Here is a 19438-nt window from a genome sequence, read left to right as displayed (position 1 = left end):
AAGAAGAGGGGGGACAGTGAAGAGAGTACCTGGAACTCAAGAGTAGGAGGTGACACCAGAATGATTTACTAATATTTTGGCTGTCATTAGAACAGCAGATACTTCACCATATAGGGATGTGTGGTGTACTGTGTACTTGAAAGAGCATGAAATCAGAGGGACGTGGTTAGAATTCAGATTTTGCTATATATTAGCTTTGAAAGATATTGGCTAAGGCACTTGACCACTTTGATTCCACAGTCCTCACATATGTAAAATGCTAATAATAATAATATTAATAATAAGAATACTTGCCACCCAATGTAAAAAGTATTGTCACTGGCATAGTGAAATGGTATATTGGTATAGTAACCCTTTAAACTTGTTACAAAAATTAGAATGTTTTGCGGAGGGAGGTTTAGAAGTGCTTTCCATTGATTTGCTTACAAAGATTTTCATCTTCCACTAGAATTGTTGGTTGTGAAAAATCTCTATAGAAGTAATTATTTTTGAGGTTTTCTTCTGTTACTGTCAACCAATTTTAGCAGGTGTACAACCTTCTGTGTATATCACCCAATTGACTTAAAAGTGAGTCAATGAAGGTATTTATTGGTTGCCCCATTTCATAAAGGAATTTGAAGAAGGATCCTCAATTTGACATTCTTTTCTCTATATATACTTGAAGCAGGCATTTGTCTTGCCTTCCAACTCCAAATTACATGCCCCAGACACACTTACTGCTAATGTTCTGCATGCAGATTAGGTTTCATCAATTGCAAGCATCAGAGTAAGATCTGCAAGTGCTGTTTTGATACTGCTGGCAAATGCAGCTGTGGAGACCTTGCATTTTATGCAGCAGTGTTCCAGTGTCCAGTTACTTGCTCCATCAGTGTTGAGAAGAGGTTGGGGTTGTGGAGTGGTGGCTCCTTGACTCCCTCATTGTGGCTGTGAGCTAGTTTGGGAATGTTGTTTAGGGAGTCATCCTTAGATGCTAAGACCTTCTCCAGCCTTTCTAGTGATTGTAAATTTCCCCAATTCCTCATGACAAATCCCCTTCTGTCCAGAATAGCTAGTTGATTGCTGTGACTGAATCCCGACTGATTGATTTGTACACTTTTTATGGGCAGGACTCCTGTAATATAAAAGAATGACCTTGCATTTTAGTGGGGAGAAAACAGATGTAAATAATTAAATAAAAGTTTTAGTACGTGATACGTGCTTCAGATAAAAATAAGGCTGGAAAGGGGGATGGGGAGTGCAGGAGGTGAATGTTGCAATTTTAAACATCGTGGTGGTGGGCACTGCGATTTTAAATACGAGTGGTCATAGAAGCCTTCCCTGATAAGGTGACTTTTTAGACACGACTATATATTATGTCAATTGAGTGCAAGGCCCTGGTGGAGTTACTGTGTTAAAATGTGTTAAAATGCAATTATCCAATTACTCCTTTCCTTCGATAACCCCGTAAATGATGCTATTTTCCATCTCCAGGTGGTTACAGTTTACCCACAGCAAACATGGCGGAAAAAAGCTTCATCCTGATATTTGGTCCACCAACAAAGATGGCCACAGCACTTCCTGTGTTTGCCCTTAACAAAGATGGCGACAATACTTCCTGTTCAGGGTTTTTGCCTTCAATAAAGATGGTGCTTATGGTACAGGTTCCCTGACAGTTTGGATTCCGGTTGCATTTTTTTTTTCTATGATACTTGTTTGCAGACGTAAGTAACAGGAAACCAGTACCCCCGTCTCTGTCTTTTCTCGAAGGCCCCTCGCCGTGGCGTCTGCGGCCTGGGTCCTGCGTGGCTCCCCCGACCGCTAACTTGCGGCGTTCCTGAGCCGGCCGGGTTGGGGTGGCGGTGGGGGTGCCGGGGGCCCGCTCTCCCCTAGGTCTGTCCTGCAGGGCATTCCCAGCACCCCCTTTTTAGCGGGTCAGGTTGCCCCGAAAATCTTCATAGTTCCTCCCGTTCCTAATGCCACAGGGCTTCAGCTGGCGAGACGGGGAATAAAAAGTTCCACGTGGGCGGGGGCAGCCCAGGGGGCACATCCCTGTGCTCACCTGCCACCTCTCGGGGTCTCCCGCCGTGGCTGTACTTTCTGTGGGTGTCACGAAGCCCCGCTTGCCGCCCCCGCCTCTCCTCGCCGCCACTTACGTACCCTCCTAGCCGTCCCTCTGCTCACTGGTGCAGTGGGCTTGGAAACAAGCCTTCAATGGCGTGTGGACTTTTTTTTTTTTATCTTTTAAAGGAAAAGAAAAACACAACGTTAAATGTCCCATGCGTGTGTGGCCATGACAATGTTGTGATGGAGATTCGAAATTCTTCCAGAGCAGGGCTGGAGCCTGTGACTATGTATAAGATTTACTGTAGAGACTGGGCATGAACGCTTCATGCTTTCCTTGAAGGCAATGGTGTATAGGCCTTTCTCTTAAGGAAAATATCCTAAAGCTTATTGTATCTGCCGGTGTCTGGTCCCACTTCCATTGCTGATCCGGTTCTGCAAATGCCCGCAGTCTAAAGGGCGCCTGTGTGCATATTGGCTGTTTCTGCGGTGGTGGGGTAGCTCTGATGAAGGCAATATGAAAATAAAAGCACTGTTTCTTCTCAAGTATGTTAGAATGAAATACTTCTCTGTAATCCTCAGATAAAAGTTGCTTTTTAAGCAGGATCTCTGATCCACTTTTCCCCAAATCTCTTTATGGAACAAGGAAGGGAGCTAGGACCCATTGTGTGGAAAGTAAAAGCAGAGAAGATGATTCATGTTCAGTGCTGTTCATCGTGTTTTGAAGCATTCAAAATTGATTCAGCTCGGCTTAACAGCCATGTATTAAACACCGTGGCATTCTGTCAGGGTTCAAAGATGTCCATGACCTTAAGGAGCTTGCACTGTAAGGCACTCTCTTTAGGGGCTCATCAGGCTTCCTGTGATCTGAGCTACTATTTTGTCTCTTCCCAGAGGGAAATGGAGGCTAGAGACAAGCACGTGCTTCGCTCCCTCCGCCTGGAGCTGGGTGCAGAGGTACTGGTGGAGGGACTGGTCCTCCAGTATCTTTACCAGGAAGGGATCTTGACGGAAAGCCACGTTCAAGAAATCAAAGCTCAAGCCACAGGCCTCCGGAAAACAATGCTGCTGCTGGATATCCTACCTTGCAGGGGTCCTAAAGCATTCGATGCATTCCTAGATTCCCTGCAGGAATTCCCCTGGGTGAGGGAGAAGCTGGAGAAGGCAAGAGAAGAAGCCATAGTTGAGCTGCCTGCAGGTAGGCCTCAAAAAGATCACTCCAGACCAGCTCCAAAATTGTGGAAACTATTCCCTTTGGATTTGAGGTTGGGGTTTTAGTCTGGTTGGGGGTCGGCAGGTCCTGAAAGTGGGTAAAGAGTTTGTACGAAAGGCATATGCCGTTGGAGGGACCCGATGAGGAGGTGGAATTAGGAAGTGCAGGGAAGAAAGGAGGAATGGGCCATGATTGAGAGGGTGAGGAGGGAGCTCAGAGGATACATTTAGAAATGCTTCCAGGGAAAGTTGGCAGGTCACTTGGGAGGCATGTTCTCATCTGAGAGCCAGGTTGCATCTCAGCCCTTGGCATCGGGAGCCATTTGGAAAGTGCAGATGGGAAAGCAGGCTTTAGGCTTCCTGATAACTAATTCGTGGGGTACCAGAGCGGCTGACTGGAAAAGGTCAGACTCATGAAGGAGGGGACAGCCTCTAGGAAGGCATGCCTTGCACCTGTTTCCTGGGCTGTCCTGCATGGCCAAAGGGGATTATTTGGAAGGCTGTCTTAGTTTGTTTTTAAAGGCTATTGATTTAAATTCATCGTTTTTAGTTTGGCTTTGTTCAGACACCTGGAGTATTTAATTTTATAAGGACAGTAGTTTTTTTTTTGGGGGGGGTGTCTTATTTTGATTTTAAGGAAAGTTGGAAGCTATGGAAAAGAGAAGCAATCCTAGTGCTATCAGCCTGGCTTGTAGCAGGAAGAAGATGTGATACGAAACACACCTCCCATGACTTCTACTTTTTACAGAGATTGAGGAGCAGAGAACTAAGTTGGAAAAAAAAAAAAGAAAAAAAGGAAAGTTGACTTGCAGATTTTTAACAGAGTTAGGAAATCGACATTCGCAGTTTTTTATAGCAATGATAGTTAGAACTACCCCAACTCAGGGGTCCCCAGAATTTATTGTTGCTGTTTTTTAAATACCAGTATAACTGGTAAAAAGACAAATACTGATAATAAAGAGATCACTTTTATTATTTGTGCCCCATGGACCTTGTATTTGAATGATTTTCCAGACCACGTGTATTAAGTAATCATCATTAATTCTTCCAATTTTTTAAAATAAATTTATTGATTTATTTATTTTATTGGCTGTGTTGGGTCTTCGTTGCTGTGCACAGGCTTTCTCTAGTTGCGGTGAGCAGGAGCTACTCATTGTGATGTGTGGGCTTCTCATTGCGGTGGCCTCTCTTGTTGCAGAGCACGGGCTCTAGGCGCAGGCTCAGTAGCTGTGGCGCATGGGCTTAGGTGCTCTGCGGCATGTGGTATCTTCCTAGGGCAGGGATCTAACCCATGTCCCCTGCATTGGCAGGTGGATTCTTACCCACTGAGCCACCTAGGAAGTCCCCTTCCAATATTTTTATTAATGACATATGTCTGAATATTTGATCATCATGAGATAACTGGTTGACTTAGGAAGGCCTGGTAAAATCCCAGTGGAAAAAGCAAAAATATTTTCATTTCCTAGCATGGCCAAATTACAGTTAAATGTATATTTTAGGCTTTTTTGAAATACTGAAAAAAGCTGGCCTTTGAGGACCACAGGAATTCTCTGGTTAGATTATCCTTACAAAATAAAATACTCCAGGTGTGTGAACAAAGCCAAACTGAAGTAGCTAAAATGTTTCTACCACTTGATTGAAAACAGAGTAAATAACATAGAAGTGGGGAGATGTTAAAAAAAAATTAGGGTGTCCAATGTCTTTTCATGGTATTTGACCTAGAGGTTTCTCTTGGTAACACATAGTTGGAAACAACAAAACAGGCAAATTGAAAGCCTGTTACTACCGAAATATTTAATTTTATAATCATTTTGCGTGTTGTAAATAGTACCACTGTATGTTGTTCAAAGAGGTGTGACCCCATTTTCATTTCTTCCAGTTCATTGAAAGAACAAGAAAAATTGAAATTATTTTTTTACCAAATAGTGAAAGTTACAGCGCTGTTGAAGAAAAAAAAATTTTTTTTTTCTAGTGAGCAATATGAAACATTATGGACTGGGGAAAAACTGAGTGTATCTGTGTTGAGGTTTGGAAAAATAACATTAATTTGTTAATTCTGTAGAAGTGGTTAAATGGAACAACAGGTTGGCTATTGCACAAGCAAAGTCCTCTTAATTATTTGACTTCTTGTTGAGTAACACTGCTACTGAAAAATATATCCTGAAGACAGAGTTTGGTTTACATAATGTTCTATATACCTTCCACAGTGGCAGTTACACAAACTCACTTTTTAAATAGTTTTTGCTAGTTGTTGAATATTTTAAGAAAGATTACAAAATATGAGTAAGGTGTGAAGAATAATAGTACCGTGAACACCTGTCTCCTCATCACTCAGTTAAAAAAATCTTACATGGCCTTTGAGGACCCTGTGGGTCCTCCTCCCAATTCTAGCTCATCCCTAACCTCCGTTCACCCATAAGCCCTGAATCTGGAGTTTATGATTCCATTCTTCACTGTGTAGTTTTCCATCTTATAAAAATCACTTTCACAATCCACATATGTTATGGAAAATTCACTACACCATAAGTTTCAGCAATATTTATATGTGTAAGGCATGGAGGAAATGATATTTTAAAGGAGTTGTTAGTTAACAGCCTTCTTTATTTGAGACTTTAAACGTTAAGTATTTAAATTAATTTTATGGTAGTACTTTAATTATAAAATTAAATTAGGACTTAATTAATTGGAAACATTGTTAAAAAACATCCTGGAAAGAGTGTTAGACTTGAAATGCCTTCAATTTAATGTCCCTGTAAAAAATGCAAATAGACCCAGAGGCCTATTTCCCAGGACTCCAGTGCTTCTCCAGTGTTGTAATGGAGTAATTTTAATAAGCTTTTAAAGAGTCCATTTAAATTTCTGTAAGGGCATGTTTGAATTTTGAGGAATTAGAATGTAGGAAAATATGGTGCTTATATGCGTATGTGTATACATTAACCTGTTCTGACTTTTTACTCATTTTGGTTGCAAATATTAATTAATTTGTATAGGTTTGGTGGTCTCCTCTTGGGAGGCTTTGAAAACGAATGAGGAGGAATGGCTTTCTGTTTGGCCAAGGGGTTGACCGTGATTGACCTAAATGAACTGATTTTGTTTTATAAAAAGTTTTCTTGTTTTGGTCTTCTCAGAAATTCTTGGTTTCTCTTTTGTTTGTTTGGTTAATTTTTGTGTTTCACTTGTAAACTTTGAGCTACCTCAAAGGCCTTGTTTGGTGATTGATCCCAGTTAGTTGCTTTTAGTTTATATTCTGTGGGTCAGTTTTTTTAGAGAAGAATCACGTATTTCGATCCTCTCCCTCTCTTCTAAACCATGCCCCCAGGAAATCCCAAAACATTAAAAAAAAACAAAACAAAACTACTTTAAACCTTTGACTCTCAGAATGTGCCTAGATGACTGGTATCCCTTTCTCTGTTAGAAAAAAAAGAAGGCCCAAGATGTTAATGGATAATTGATTTTGTGTTTTTCTCACCTTATAAAGACTCATATTAATATCATATTAATATTTTAAAAGAGGAATACTGGCAATAAAATGAGTCAATCCAGCTTGGCACCATGGAAGGAACACTTTACGGTATATCCCTTACTGTCCAAGGTCACATAGTAGACACTAGATCAGCTGGAAATCCTCCCTGGGCTCCTGGCAGGTCACTTAGGCGATGAGGATAGTGCTGAATCTGGGTAAAGGCAGCATGTACCTGCCCGCCTGGCTTCTCACTACTCACGGGCACTGTCTAGGCTGACAAGCTCGCTCTGGTGCCTGAGCTAATCTGGATCTGGAAAGGAGGTTTGTCAGCAGCCCCGGTCTCACCAGCTGGTGGGACTTAGCCTTAAGTCATGATGGGAGTGACTCTGGGCCCAAGGACTCCCTGTTCTACCATGTTGGCCCCGGCTGTGGGACTGGGTCTCTGCCATGATTCCCACTTAACAGTCAGCCGGGCAACCCTGCCTTTCACCCTAGTCATTTTTAAGCTTGGGAGTTTTACGGGGTTTTTTTTGTTTTTTGGTTTTTTGTTTGTTTTTTCTTCCTCTTCTTCCTCCCGAGGCTAAATTTCTGCTTTATATTCTTTTAGCCACCAGCGAGGATGAAAGATAGATATCTTGGAATGCAGCTCAGTGCCTCCTGTGTTAGCAGCAGATGCCTCAAGTCTTTGGCCTGCGGGAGTGGCTGTCCTGGGGCTGACATTTGTTGTATCCTTGCCTGAGCTTGCGCTGGTCCTCGCCATGGACCCTGTGTCCTGTTCTCTGTGGCTGCCCTCACTGGAGCAGGATGCAGGGCCGGCCTGTTTCCCCCCTACCCAGAGGCTCTGGGGCTCAGCCTGTCCCTTTTGGAGCTGGCCTTGTGTGACCACGCAGAGCCACATCAGCCACTGTTTTGAGACATACTCTGGCTGTCAGATATATACTTGGATACATTTGAAGTTACTGTGAGCAATGAAAAAGCAACAAAGTTTTTACTTTAGGTATTGTAGTAGGCTTATAGGAGAGGTTTTTAGCCTGGGAGTTTTGAATCATGCCATGAATTCATACCTGCTGTGGGTATGGTGAGTTCAGTGTTGATCTTCGTTCATCAGGCTTGTGGTCTGTCCAGGCACTTCCGCTGTGGCTGAGTAGTGTTCACTCTGTGGCATCTTGCGTGCTAGAGAGGGGATAGTGGGTCAGCATCCAGAGCAAGACCCCTCCGTGTGCTAAGGGCAGAGTCTTCAGAGAGCCCAGGTTTCAGTGTGCCCCCTGCATGATTATCGTCTACTTCCGGGGGACCAACTAGATGCCAGGCACTAGGTAGTAAAGATACATGAACGATCTCTGGATCAGCTGAGAAGATTCATTCATTCATTCAGCAAATACTAGTCTTGACCATGTGCCGGACATTGGGTGCTGGGTATGTTGTAGTAAACGAAGCCCCTGTTCTTCTGGAGCTCACTGTATTCTGTAGTCTGATGGGGACAGATGAGAGTGCTTTGAAGAACAGCATGTGTGGTGTTGAGAAAGGGCTTCCCGTAGAATGTGGAGTGGTCAGGGAAAGCTTCTCTGATGAGAGGACGTTGAGCAGGGACCTGAATTCTTCAACAGAGTGGGTACCTGGAGGAAGAGCTTTCAGGTAGAGGGGACCACGAATGCAAATGAACTCAAGTGGGAGCCCAGGTGACAGGGTGGCTAGAGCCCAGGCCTTTCTGGGAGAATAAGCTTTCTCCCAGAGAGATGCTCTGTCACATTGCCAGTCACAAAGGCCCAGGCTCGACCGTTTATCGCTGTGTTTCCCAGAATGTAAGATGTGTGCACAGCCATGAACTTGGGTGGCTCTTAAGATGATTTTAGACGATATGTGGATGTGCGATGAAATCACAAGGTGAAAGAGCTTTTTCCTTTCTCCTTCTGTTTCAATCCTGATCACATCCAAGTTAAAGCCTCCATTTGGTACAAGTATTTCTGTAACATCTCTCTTGACACATGCCAATTTTTCTTCCTAACAGACAGCAAAAGCTCATGTTTAAAGCATTTTGTAGACAACAGTATTTAGTTAGAATTTAGTTGTTTTGCTTGTTTTTTTCCCTTGTATCGATTTAACGGTTTCCTGACATTACGGCAAGTAGAACTGCTTTCTGTTTATGAAGTTCCTTTAAAATACATTGTTTGTATTTAAGTAAAAATGAGTCAACATGAAGAATACTAAGAAAATAATAATGGTATGAAGATACGGCAAACCGTGTGAAAATGTTTCCGGTATTTTCTCATTTAAAAAGACGACGGGAGTTTGGGGCTGGCATAGGTGGGGCAGGAAGGCTCTGGCTCTGGTTCAGACCGACGATAACGCCATATTCGAGTTACTTTACTGTTTTGCTTATTCAGTGGATGCACAGTGGCTGGGAACTGGTTAAATTTAGTAGCAGAATTGCCGGAATGACTTAATTTTACGTTGTCTAAATTGTAAACGCATTCACTTGCTAATGTAACAAGTCAGCAAAATGGAGACACGTGCTGGTATTCCAGACTTTTAGACTGGGAGGGTGATGCGTGCGCATCAGCTGACTTTTCCCTGAGAAAGCTGAGTTTTAGGGAGATTAAGACAGCTTGCCCACGATCACGCAGCTAGTTCATGTCATTTACTGCCAGGACTGGAACCCAGGCCTCCCGACTCTCGATGTAGGACTTTTGCTGTGCAAACTTGGCTCCCTGCTGGGTTCAAAATGAAATTGTATTATGCTGTAGTGTTAATCATTGAAATTAGCCTTTAAAAAATTGTACTAGTGCTTTTTGCTTCGTTTTAAGAGGAAAATTTCAAGGGCTTTTACAGCTATACTGGGATGAGATTTTACTAAAATATTTTATTTTTATCAATGACAATTTTAGTCATTTAAAAGGAGATTTTGATGGTTCAATCCTGCATTTTGTCAGAAGACTCCCCCCTCCCCACCCCCTACCCCCTTCTGCAAGGCGGACATAAAGGAGGAGTGGAAGACTTTTATCAAGTATTTATGGGACTGATGAAATAATGCATCTGTTGGCAGCAAACTGCGGCTCTTTCTAGGAATAGCAAACCATGTGACAGGTCTCTCCCCAGCAGGGATGCCTCCATATCTCTCTAAAAAATGGATGTAATGTTCTTCCCTTTTAGAAATTCTCACTGTGACTTTTTATTTTTTTCTCCCTCCTGTGAATGTATGAATCACTTGGCTACATCAGTCACCCTGTTGACCATCAGGGTTCATTTAGCTCAGTGTTTTTCAACTCTGGCTTAAAAAACAAAATAAAACTAATGAGCCTCAGCCTTCGCCTCAGGCCAATTCATACCAAAACCTGTGGCGTGGGGTCTGGGCAGTGGTATTAAAGACACAAACACCCATACACAGGCACAAACACCTTCCTAGTAATTCTGAAATGCAGCCAGGATTGAGAGCCTTGAGATCCGACCAGCGGTCTGGGCTCTTGGCTCCTTTCTCACTTATTGCTCCCTGGGTGTGGGCCTCCCAAAGCTGTGCACTTGCTTGAAGAGTTGCTCTTGTTTTCCGGTGGAGGAAGGTGCAAGGGAGGTAGGAATGGAGACGTACAAGGATAGATAGTTTTGTTTTAAATCTGTGCTCACCATTGTTTTTAATTCTTTGAATTCCCTGAGCACTGTTGCTTAAGAGTGTTCTAGCATCTCAGACCCCATGCAGGTGTAACTCTACTACCAACATTAAACTCCTTTATAGCTCTATGGGGATTCATAGGCTACATGTTCATAGAACAAAACTGATGAGGGGGTTTTGAATTATCTGGTGAATTTGGATTTGGGGAAATTACTTTCGTTGTCTGTTCACATTGTTTGGTACTTACAGACCATCCACAGTACTGTGTGCTCTGTAGATCAAGCTATGTCTACATGGAGACAGAACCTGCCAGAGGAGAGGGAGTTGGCTGGTGCTCTCAGCTACAGAGGGAGCTGAAGATGGCTTGAGGATGGATGAGAGGAGGAGAGACACAAATGGCCAGTAGGGACACCTGGGACTGTCTTAGTGTGTCCATCTGTGGGTTGATCAGACAGTCTGTCTGTCTGCCCGCAGTTTCTGTTTATAATTAAAAATGAATTTTAATCTTTTTTGTGTCTCACCGAGCACCTCAAATGATACCAGTGAAATAATAATCATAGCATGTATCAGGGGCTTCATTTACTATGTCCCAAGCACTGTTCCAGGTCCTTTGTGTTAATTCATTTAATCCTGACAGTAACTTGATGAGGCAGAAGGTACTATTACCCTCATTGCACAGAGATGTTAAGTCACTTGTTCAAGGTCATACAGTGTAGTTAAGCCAAATTTGGAATCTAGGCACTTTGACTTCAAAGCCTGCTGATTCATGCCCTGTAAAGACACTTTCTCAAAATGTCCTTTTCTCTCCTCCCTAATTCTGATAACCTGTGGCTCTTCAGAGCCTGTAATTTACCAGCCCCCCCCCCCCCACTTCTCCCCCCCACCACACTCCAGGCTCTCCCAGACATGAAGCCTCAGGAGTTTTTCTTTCTCTTTCCCACCTATTGTCCAAAGACTAATTCCTGGTTGGTCTCTCTCCCTCATCTCTCATTTTATCCCTTTTTTAGGGGTGGGGGAGGGGTAGGGTCTAATGTGAGGCCATATGGGGTCAAGAGACAGGCCTTTGGGTTGCTTCCATCCCAACTTGTTACCTTGAGAGTAAAAAAAAGCCTCAGTCTTCTTGGCTGTGATCAGGAGACTGTGTGTTGGCTCGCCAGATCCTGGAATCAGGCCCCACTTTTGCAGCTCCTAAATCATGCTATGGAAACTCGTCAGTTCCAATAACCAGCTTTTCTGGTGGCACGGAGTTTAACTGTACTTTTAATAGGTGGCGTTCTCTTTTTATGGGTATAGTTCAAACTTGTAGGCTGCTGTTATAGCTAGCTGCAGGAATGTTTGCCTTTACTTAATTTTAATAGGCAGCTGTGTTTATACTTGCTCCTCAGTTTGAGCAGTAAGGAGTATATGAATATGATTCTTTGGAGGACTTTTGCCCCAGAGGGAAAAAAGAGTATATTGTACTTTTCCAAACAGTAAATTTTAATTGAGAAGGAAATATAACTTCTAGAAGAAGTTTGGGGTAGGTTTTAGTCTTAGGCTTTATTTTTGTTAGTGTTATAAAGGAAATCTTAACTCCTTGTGAGAAGTGCCAAGTTGACAATTCCTGGAAATGTTCATGTTCTATTTATGCTCAGCACGATAGCAGGGAGGGTGGCGACGTTGTTACCAAAATAATACTGCTGAGAGGTAGTAAGTGACAAATGAGAGGCTTGTGGTTTTATAACCTAAATATGAGACTTTTAAAGCATCTCTCAGTCCCAGGGTATATGGAGGCTAAGTGGTAATGGTGCAGTTGTTATGGAGAATTACAGAGCAAGCAGAACACATCTGCTGGGACTTGCCCTGGTGCTAGAACTGGGGAAGATAAGAGCCGTAAGTTACCCCAGAGACTTTACCGATGAGGAGACTAAGGGATGCAAGTCGGTCAAACATGTATGTGGGCTCTTTGGTTCAACCAGCAGACCTCTTGTGAACATAAGCAAAAGTAGAAAATTCTCTAACGTGTACTGGGTCGTTCACAACTTTGAAGGAATTGCTAAAATCCCAGTGCTCAGTAAGGGCAGGAATGAGGCAACCCTGGGCCTTGATGAGCGGGTTGAGTCGTGGGCCCTTCCCTTAGGACAGCAGAGTCACCTGGAGTGGGGAAGGGATGGTTCCAAAGGGAAGAGGTGAACGCTGATTAAGAGATGTCTGCTGTACTATATCACACCCACTCTTTTTATATTTAACAGGTTCCACACTTGTGGGTCTGGAAAGCAGTGGTAGCCCTTTAAGGAAGGAGGATGTTCTACATTTTAATACAGCAAGGCCCAGGTTGAAGGCCAGAGGTGGTAGCAAGAGTAAAGGAGAACAGTTTTTGAAAGAAAGATAGGTCTTCTGAAACCTTTTCAAAATCAGACAATACTTGGGGGGAAAATGGATTGAGAATGGAAACAGAGAGGGGGTTAGAAAGATAATTTGGACTGAGTTCTAGCCTAAGGGCTTTACATATATAAACTCACTTTATCCTCATAGACCTTTGAAGTAGGTACTATTATTGTCATTAGATAAATGGCCCAAAGTCACACAGCTTAATAGTAGCAGAGCTGAGATGTGAACAGTCACAGTCTGGTCCTCCAGTCTTATCGATCACTAGGCAATCCTGTCTCTAAGTCCAGTTTTTGGTTCTGATTGGAGTCACATGCCTTAGATTACCTGACCTGCGCTAGCCACTGCTTCTTTATTTCCTGACCCTTTCTTGCCTTGGGTCTTGCGGCTTGTTTTGTTTTTGTTTTTGTTTTTCAAGGTTTGTTTGTGTTTGTTTGTTTGTTTTAAACATTTTACCAAATGGGATATTAAAAGAAATACCAAAGAAGACAAAAAATATTTGCCAAGAAATGTGATTAGACAAAGATTTTAAAAGAGATTGACATGTAGTTTTTATTCATTGAATCTTTAAACGTGTCTCTTCCCTTTCAGTTTCTTTTTATTCTTAATTAGTCACTTGATGGTGCCACGGGAAAATGTGCTTTCTCGGGCCTCTCGTCCTTGTTTGAGCCCTTTTATTGCTTCACGTGCCTGTCAGGATCCATTCTAGAGACCAAACCACATAGTAATTTGAATAAGGAAAATTTAATATAAAGAATTATACACTCGTAAAAAGTTGACAGTGGCTGACTACTAACAGGGTAGACGAGGTCTCTGAGGAAGACAGGAATTACAGCAAAGAGAAGGCGCAGCTGCGTCTTCCAGGGCTGAAGGACGGTACCGGATGAAGGCACTAAGAGCTTGCAGGAGCGCCCCGCCCCCCGCCCCCCCTCCAGGCCTGAGGCTCAGACCTCACTGGAGATGAAGTGACGGCTGCATGTGCTACACGAACATGCAGCCGGCTGGAGGCCAGCGAACCTGCCAGGGCTTACGCTGGAGCTGGTCTGTCAAAGCAGCCCACCAGGTTGGGAAACTTGATAGAGAACGCGGGTAGACCAGAGTTGATTCTCAGAAAGCGGACTGCTGAGCAGTAGGGAAATTCCCTGGAGAGTGAGCGCCTTTATGTTTGCCAAACGCCAGTGGCAGTAGTAGAGGGGATAGAGCGTCCCAAACGGGAATGAAAAGCCCCTTCCTCTGCAATGGCCTTGCCGTATCCCTCCAGTGCCCTCTATTGATGAAGACTAACACTGCACCATCTGACAAAGGAGAAATGTTTGCAGGGTCCAGCCCCAGTATCACAGAGCACGGCAAAAGAGGGTGAACTTAGAGCTAAGAAGTAATACATTGCTAATGGGTGCACCTCATCTGTAAAAGGATGATAGTACATAATTCCCGGAGTAGTTCTTAGAGCCTGATTTATTCATTCTTTCATTAGGCAACATTTGTTGAGTATCTGCCATTGCTGGCTATTCCGCTAAGGCTTTGAGATTATGGTTGCTATTGTCTACTTTTTCGTTTCTCCCTACAAATAGAGTATAATCTTCTCTGAGGCAGAGGCTGTTTTTATCTCTGTACTTGCAGAATCTGTCTAGTATAGTGTTAGATATATGTTAATCCTCACGCTTATTGAATGAATGAAGGAATGACTATAAAGATGAATGTAAAGTCAGAGTCATACCCTCAAAGAGTTTATTTTTATTTTTTTAAAGGTTGGGGTTTTTTTTTTGTTTGTTTTTTTGTTTTTCACTGCTCTGCATGGTTTACGAGATCTTAGTTCCCCGGCCAGGGATCGAACCCGGGGCCCCAGCAGTGAAAGTGTCAAATCCTAACCACTGGACTGCCAGGGAGTTCCCGTAAAAGAGTTTAAATCGCAACTGGGGAAAGGTGGAGGCCAATGCATAAAGTAAAACATGGTATTCTGGTTATCTTTTGTTGTATAACAAGCTGCTCTAAAACGTAGTGGCTTAAAATAACAGTCATGTAGTTTACCCATGAGTGTGCAATTTGGACAGGGCACAGAAGGGACAGCTCATTTCTGCTTCACCTGGTGCCAGTTGGGGTGGTTTACCTGGGGCTGGAGGATACATTTCCGAGGTGGGTTGCTCGCATTTCTGGTAAATTGGTACTGCTTGTTGGTTTCTCTCCACACAGGGGCCTTTCTACAGGCGGCTGGGGTTTCCTCACGACATGGTGGTTGAGTTTCAAAAGGCAGGAAGTAGAAGCTGCTGGTTTAAGTCCTGGATCTGCACACTGGCATGGTGTTGACGTTCACTGTGTTCTTTCAGTTAAGCTATCCCAAAGCCCAGATTCAAAGAGAGGAGACAGAGACCTCACATTTCCTGGGGTGGGGGTGGGGGAGCAGTATGTCAATTATTTGGGGGACTTGTACTTACCAGATGTAGTGGTTTAAAATGTGTATATTTCTTATCATAAATGAAAAATTAGCTGCCCTACATGAAAATGACTTGCAAATTAATAACAAATGTTATTTAATGTCAGTGTTTAACAAAAACATGTTTTTAAAAGTGAAAATAGATTTGTTTCTGAGTATAAAAGCAACACGTATTTGTTGTTGTTTAAAAAAGGCTCTAGAAAGATACCAAGAAAATGGAAATCACCCATAATCTTATTACCCAGAGATAACCACAGTTTATAATAAACGAGTCGTGAAATGTAGTATTTGGGGTTTTACCACAGGAAATTTTGTTTTAGCAGCTCTTTCTTTTCCGAACTCTAGTCATTTCTAGAAAGTTATTATTTACTTGTTACTAACACTGAGATCCATGTGATGCCAAATAAAGAAAAAAATTCAGAAGATTATATGTGTGTGTATAAAAATACATACTTTTCTTCAGAGTAAAACTTTCTGAATCAACTCGAAGTAGTCTTTTCACATTATTATTAAGGCTGGTTGCTGTTTCAATTAGTAGAAGGTGGGGGTGGGGAGCACTGGACTTGACCTTCTCCAATGACAAGGAATTATGAGTAGCATTTTTCACTCTGCTGTTTAAAGTATTTTTCTGTTTATCTTTCTGTGAGTATCCTATTTCAAAGTGTTTCACTAGATTATTATATAACCTGATTTTTTCAGAGTCTCCTGTTTGTATGCTTTTAAATACTACTACTTTTTTTTTTAACAACATGCGAGTTGTGAGTTATTTATTTTAATAAATAAATAAGTTAATTTATTGGCTGCATTGGGTCTTTGTTGCTGTGGGTGGGCTTTCTCTAGTTGTGGAGAATGGGGGCTACTCTTCATTGTGGTGCTCTGGCTTCTCATTGCGGTGGCTTCTCTTGTGGAGCACAGGCTCTAGGTGCGTGGGCTTTAGTAGTTGTGGCACATGGGCTCAATAGTTGTGGCTCACAGGCTCTAGAGCGCAGGATCGGTAGTTGTGGCGCGTGGACTTAGTTACTCCACAGCATGTGGGATCTTCCCAGAGCAGGGATCGAACTTGAACCCATGTCCCTTGCATTGGCAGGCAGATTCTTAACTACTGCACCACCAGAGAAGTCCTAAATTCTACTGCATTTCTAAGTCTTTCTTCTTCATTGTTTTTCCCAAACTGTTGGGCTATAGGTGATTAAGCCTTTGCTTGTGGGATGTTAAGATATATTTAAATCCTTCAAATTGACTAGATTTGTAAATATGTTAGTATTCTGAATTGTAGATTCGATTTTTCTGCCTTGGGCTTGGAAAGGCATCCCTAATACCACCCCCCCCCCTTTTTTTTCTTTTACTCCAAATCAGTTTATTTTAAAGAAACTGTTAAAACCTTGGACAGAATAGTCATATCTCATCCCCCTCACACTTTATTACCAGGGTAAATACCGTAAACCATTGTAGGAGGGGCTGTATAAATCAGAGAAAAGAGCAGGTATGAGAAACACCAAAACTTTGCTTCCTGCATTATTTCAGCAAGCACTTCTTGAATGCCTACTACGTGCCAGGAGTTAATCCGGTACAAAAATTAAGGTATAATCCCTGCTCTCAAGGTGCTCCAGATAAGTGAGATGATATATGTAAAGTACTTAGAACAGAGCCTGGCATGTATTACACATTCAGTTAATGTTTGTTGAATGTTAGTTAGAATGTCAGCTGTTATTCTTACCTTTAGAGGTAACTGAAGAGTTGGGACACAGAGATATGTGAAAGGGACAGTGACATTTCTAGTTAGCCTGCAGTAGAAAAGAATTGGGGAAGGCTTGAAAGAGTGCGTGTATACTTTATTATGAGCGTTGAAGGGTAAGTAGGAGCTCACTGGGCAGGCAGAGGGGAAGGGCACTCTAGGCAGAGGTAACAGGAGCTGCCGTGGCTGTACTCTGTGTGCACCTGCTGCCTAGTTGGAGCGGGGGTGATGGCAGCTAAGGCTGGGGGTTCAGGCCCAGGATGGCTCAGCAGGGACCTTGAGCGCCATGGAAAGATCCGACCGGGGTGGAGCACAGCTGATGACTTTTGAGAGAGGGATCCACGTGAACAGACTTGCACTTAGCTCACTCTGGGGGCACATGGTTGGGAAGCTGGAAGCTGCTGGAATAGTCCAGGTGAAAAATTGGAAGGACAAGGCACTGGCATTGAGGCTAGAGAAAAGGGAAATGGTCTTGAGAGAGATTAAGGAGGAATAGCACAGGCAATCTCAATGAGGGGATATGTTCCCAAGGGGGTGAAAATTGGGGGTAGTGTAAAAAAAAAATCTTAGCTATTACAGTGGTTTGTGGTCTTCAAAAAGGCCATAGTTAATAAACAGAAATGCAGTTACCCCTGGTATTGAAATTTCATGGGAGGGATACAATTTGGAAAAAAAAAGTCTGAAAAATCTTCTTAGGGAGACAATAATGAAAATAAAGTTGAGAAGCACTGGATTGGAAGGACTTGTTACCTGATTGGACTCTGGGCTGAGGGAGAAGAAGGATTCTGGGATGACGCCCAGGTTTCTGGTTTGGACAGTTACTGAAATTCACTGGACACTGAAAGACTGGATACACAGGATGTATGGTTGATGTACAGATTATGCTCTTTGCATTTAAGCTGGTAGTGACTCACGTTTATTGGGCATTCGTTGTGAGCAAGCTCCTTTAGGTGCTTTACATTTGCCAGTCGTGTAAATTAGATACTATAATATTGTTCCCATTTTTCAGATTAGAAAGCTGAGACCCAGCCAAGGGCCACATAGCATTTCCTTCAGTGAAAATGCTTGGTAAGCTTTTGGAGACGTGGGTCTAGGTTCAGGATGGAGTCTTACTTGTACCTTTTGTTTGCTGTGTGACCTTTGGGACTTTTTTTTTTTCTCTGAATTTAATTCCTTTTTGTGTAAAATAGAGCTGCCTCTTGCTCTTCTCCAAGGTTAAATGAGAGGAGGTATGAACACATCTTCTAAAGCGTAAGGTGCTGTGTGTATGTAGGTAGTATTTTTAAGGTTAGCTGGTACCCCACAGTAAATGCCGTTTTCTCCTTTGTACGTCTTACCTTTCCCCTCTGTGTTCAGGTAGCTCCCAGAGCTGTTGGAAGGACAGAATGAGAGCCCCCCACCCTCACCCCTCCAGCATTTTTTTTGCAACTGCATCTTATCGTCTGATTCTTCCCCAGTCATCTATCTCAGAAGATGACTGAGAAAGCTTCTATTTCCAGGGGTTTTCAGGAACCTCCTCCCATCTAAACACAGTGATTCACTTCTCAAGCTGTAGTCATTTGACTTCTGGCCCTTACAGCTGTTTTCACAGAGGTCATCAGTGACCTTCGGTTAAGTCAATCAGCATTTTTCAGGTTACCACTTGCTGTCTTGGCAGCATGACATTGGAGGCCACTCTCATTCTTGATGTTGCCTACTTCCTTCGTCATGTTTTTCTTCCTGCCTCTCCATCTGCTATTTATCAATTTCTTCTTAGTCTGCTTGCCTCTTAAATGCTTGTCTTCTCCTGAGTTCTGTCAAATCCTTCTTCTCCTCTCACTGGCACCATTCTTCTTGGGCAAAGCCCATCTGTACCCCTGGCTTGATGACCACTTCAATGTGAACTGCTTCTAAATCTCTGTCACCAGCCCAAATAGGTAGCTGCACTCCAGTCCTCGGAACCTGAGCTCAACATGGCCAGAATACAACCCCTCATTTCACACATCAGACTTCTTCCTCCTCCTCAATGATACTTATTTTCTCCAGTTCAAAAATATTCCTATGTATGGGCTTTTTTTTTTTTTTTTTTGAGTTCCTCAACCAGGGTTTCAACCCGTGCCCCCTGCAGTGAAAGTGCGGAGTCTTAACCACTGGACAGCCAGAGAAGTCCTGCAAAGTGGGCTTTTTTTTGTTGTTTTATTTGTTTGTTTGTTTAAAGTACTGAGTGCAGACATCACCTTTTTCTTGAAGCTTTTGCATGACCCCTTCATGGCTGGCTGAGAAACTTCTCTTCTGTGTTTCCAAAGGGCTAGGGGCATATTTCTGTTCTGGCACATCCATACTGCGTTAGACTTTTGTCCTCAAGCATACTATGAGTTCAGTGAGGCAAGAACTTAGTTTTACATCCTTATAGACTCAGAACCTAGCATGTTGCCAGATACCTAGTGGGACCAATGAATGTTGGTTGAATGAGTGATCCGTGGTGGCTTTATTTGCTCCCTTCACTTTCCTCGTAGTCTCCAGGTACCATAACTATTTATATTAGTTTGCTAGGGCTACCATAATAAAAAACCCCAGACTAGTGGCTTAAACAACAGAAATTAATTT

The 19438-nt window shown here is 42.8% G+C and overlaps 1 protein-coding gene across 7 annotated transcripts in view; it reads left to right on the top strand.

The window, feature by feature from the left end:
• Positions 1-1573: 1573 nt before the first annotated feature.
• Positions 1574-19438, top strand: part of CRADD (CASP2 and RIPK1 domain containing adaptor with death domain) — a 234986-nt gene continuing 217121 nt past the window's right edge. For 6 of the 7 annotated variants that reach the window (XR_009054664.1, XM_057741503.1, XM_057741504.1 and 3 more), the window contains exons 1-2: positions 1574-1700; positions 2935-3238. Coding sequence is in view for 5 of the 7 variants with exons in the window: in XM_057741503.1 (XP_057597486.1) it covers positions 2941-3238 (298 nt within the window). In the remaining 2 variants the exon portion in view is untranslated. Of the gene's footprint in view, positions 1701-2934; positions 3239-7322; positions 7441-19438 lie in introns of all 7 variants that reach the window. The other variant, XR_009054665.1, reaches the window with a different exon arrangement.

Source organism: Hippopotamus amphibius, chromosome 7, assembly GCF_030028045.1.
Source record: "Hippopotamus amphibius kiboko isolate mHipAmp2 chromosome 7, mHipAmp2.hap2, whole genome shotgun sequence".
Lineage (NCBI taxonomy): Eukaryota > Metazoa > Chordata > Mammalia > Artiodactyla > Hippopotamidae > Hippopotamus > Hippopotamus amphibius.
This window is presented reverse-complemented; position numbering and strand designations above follow the sequence as displayed.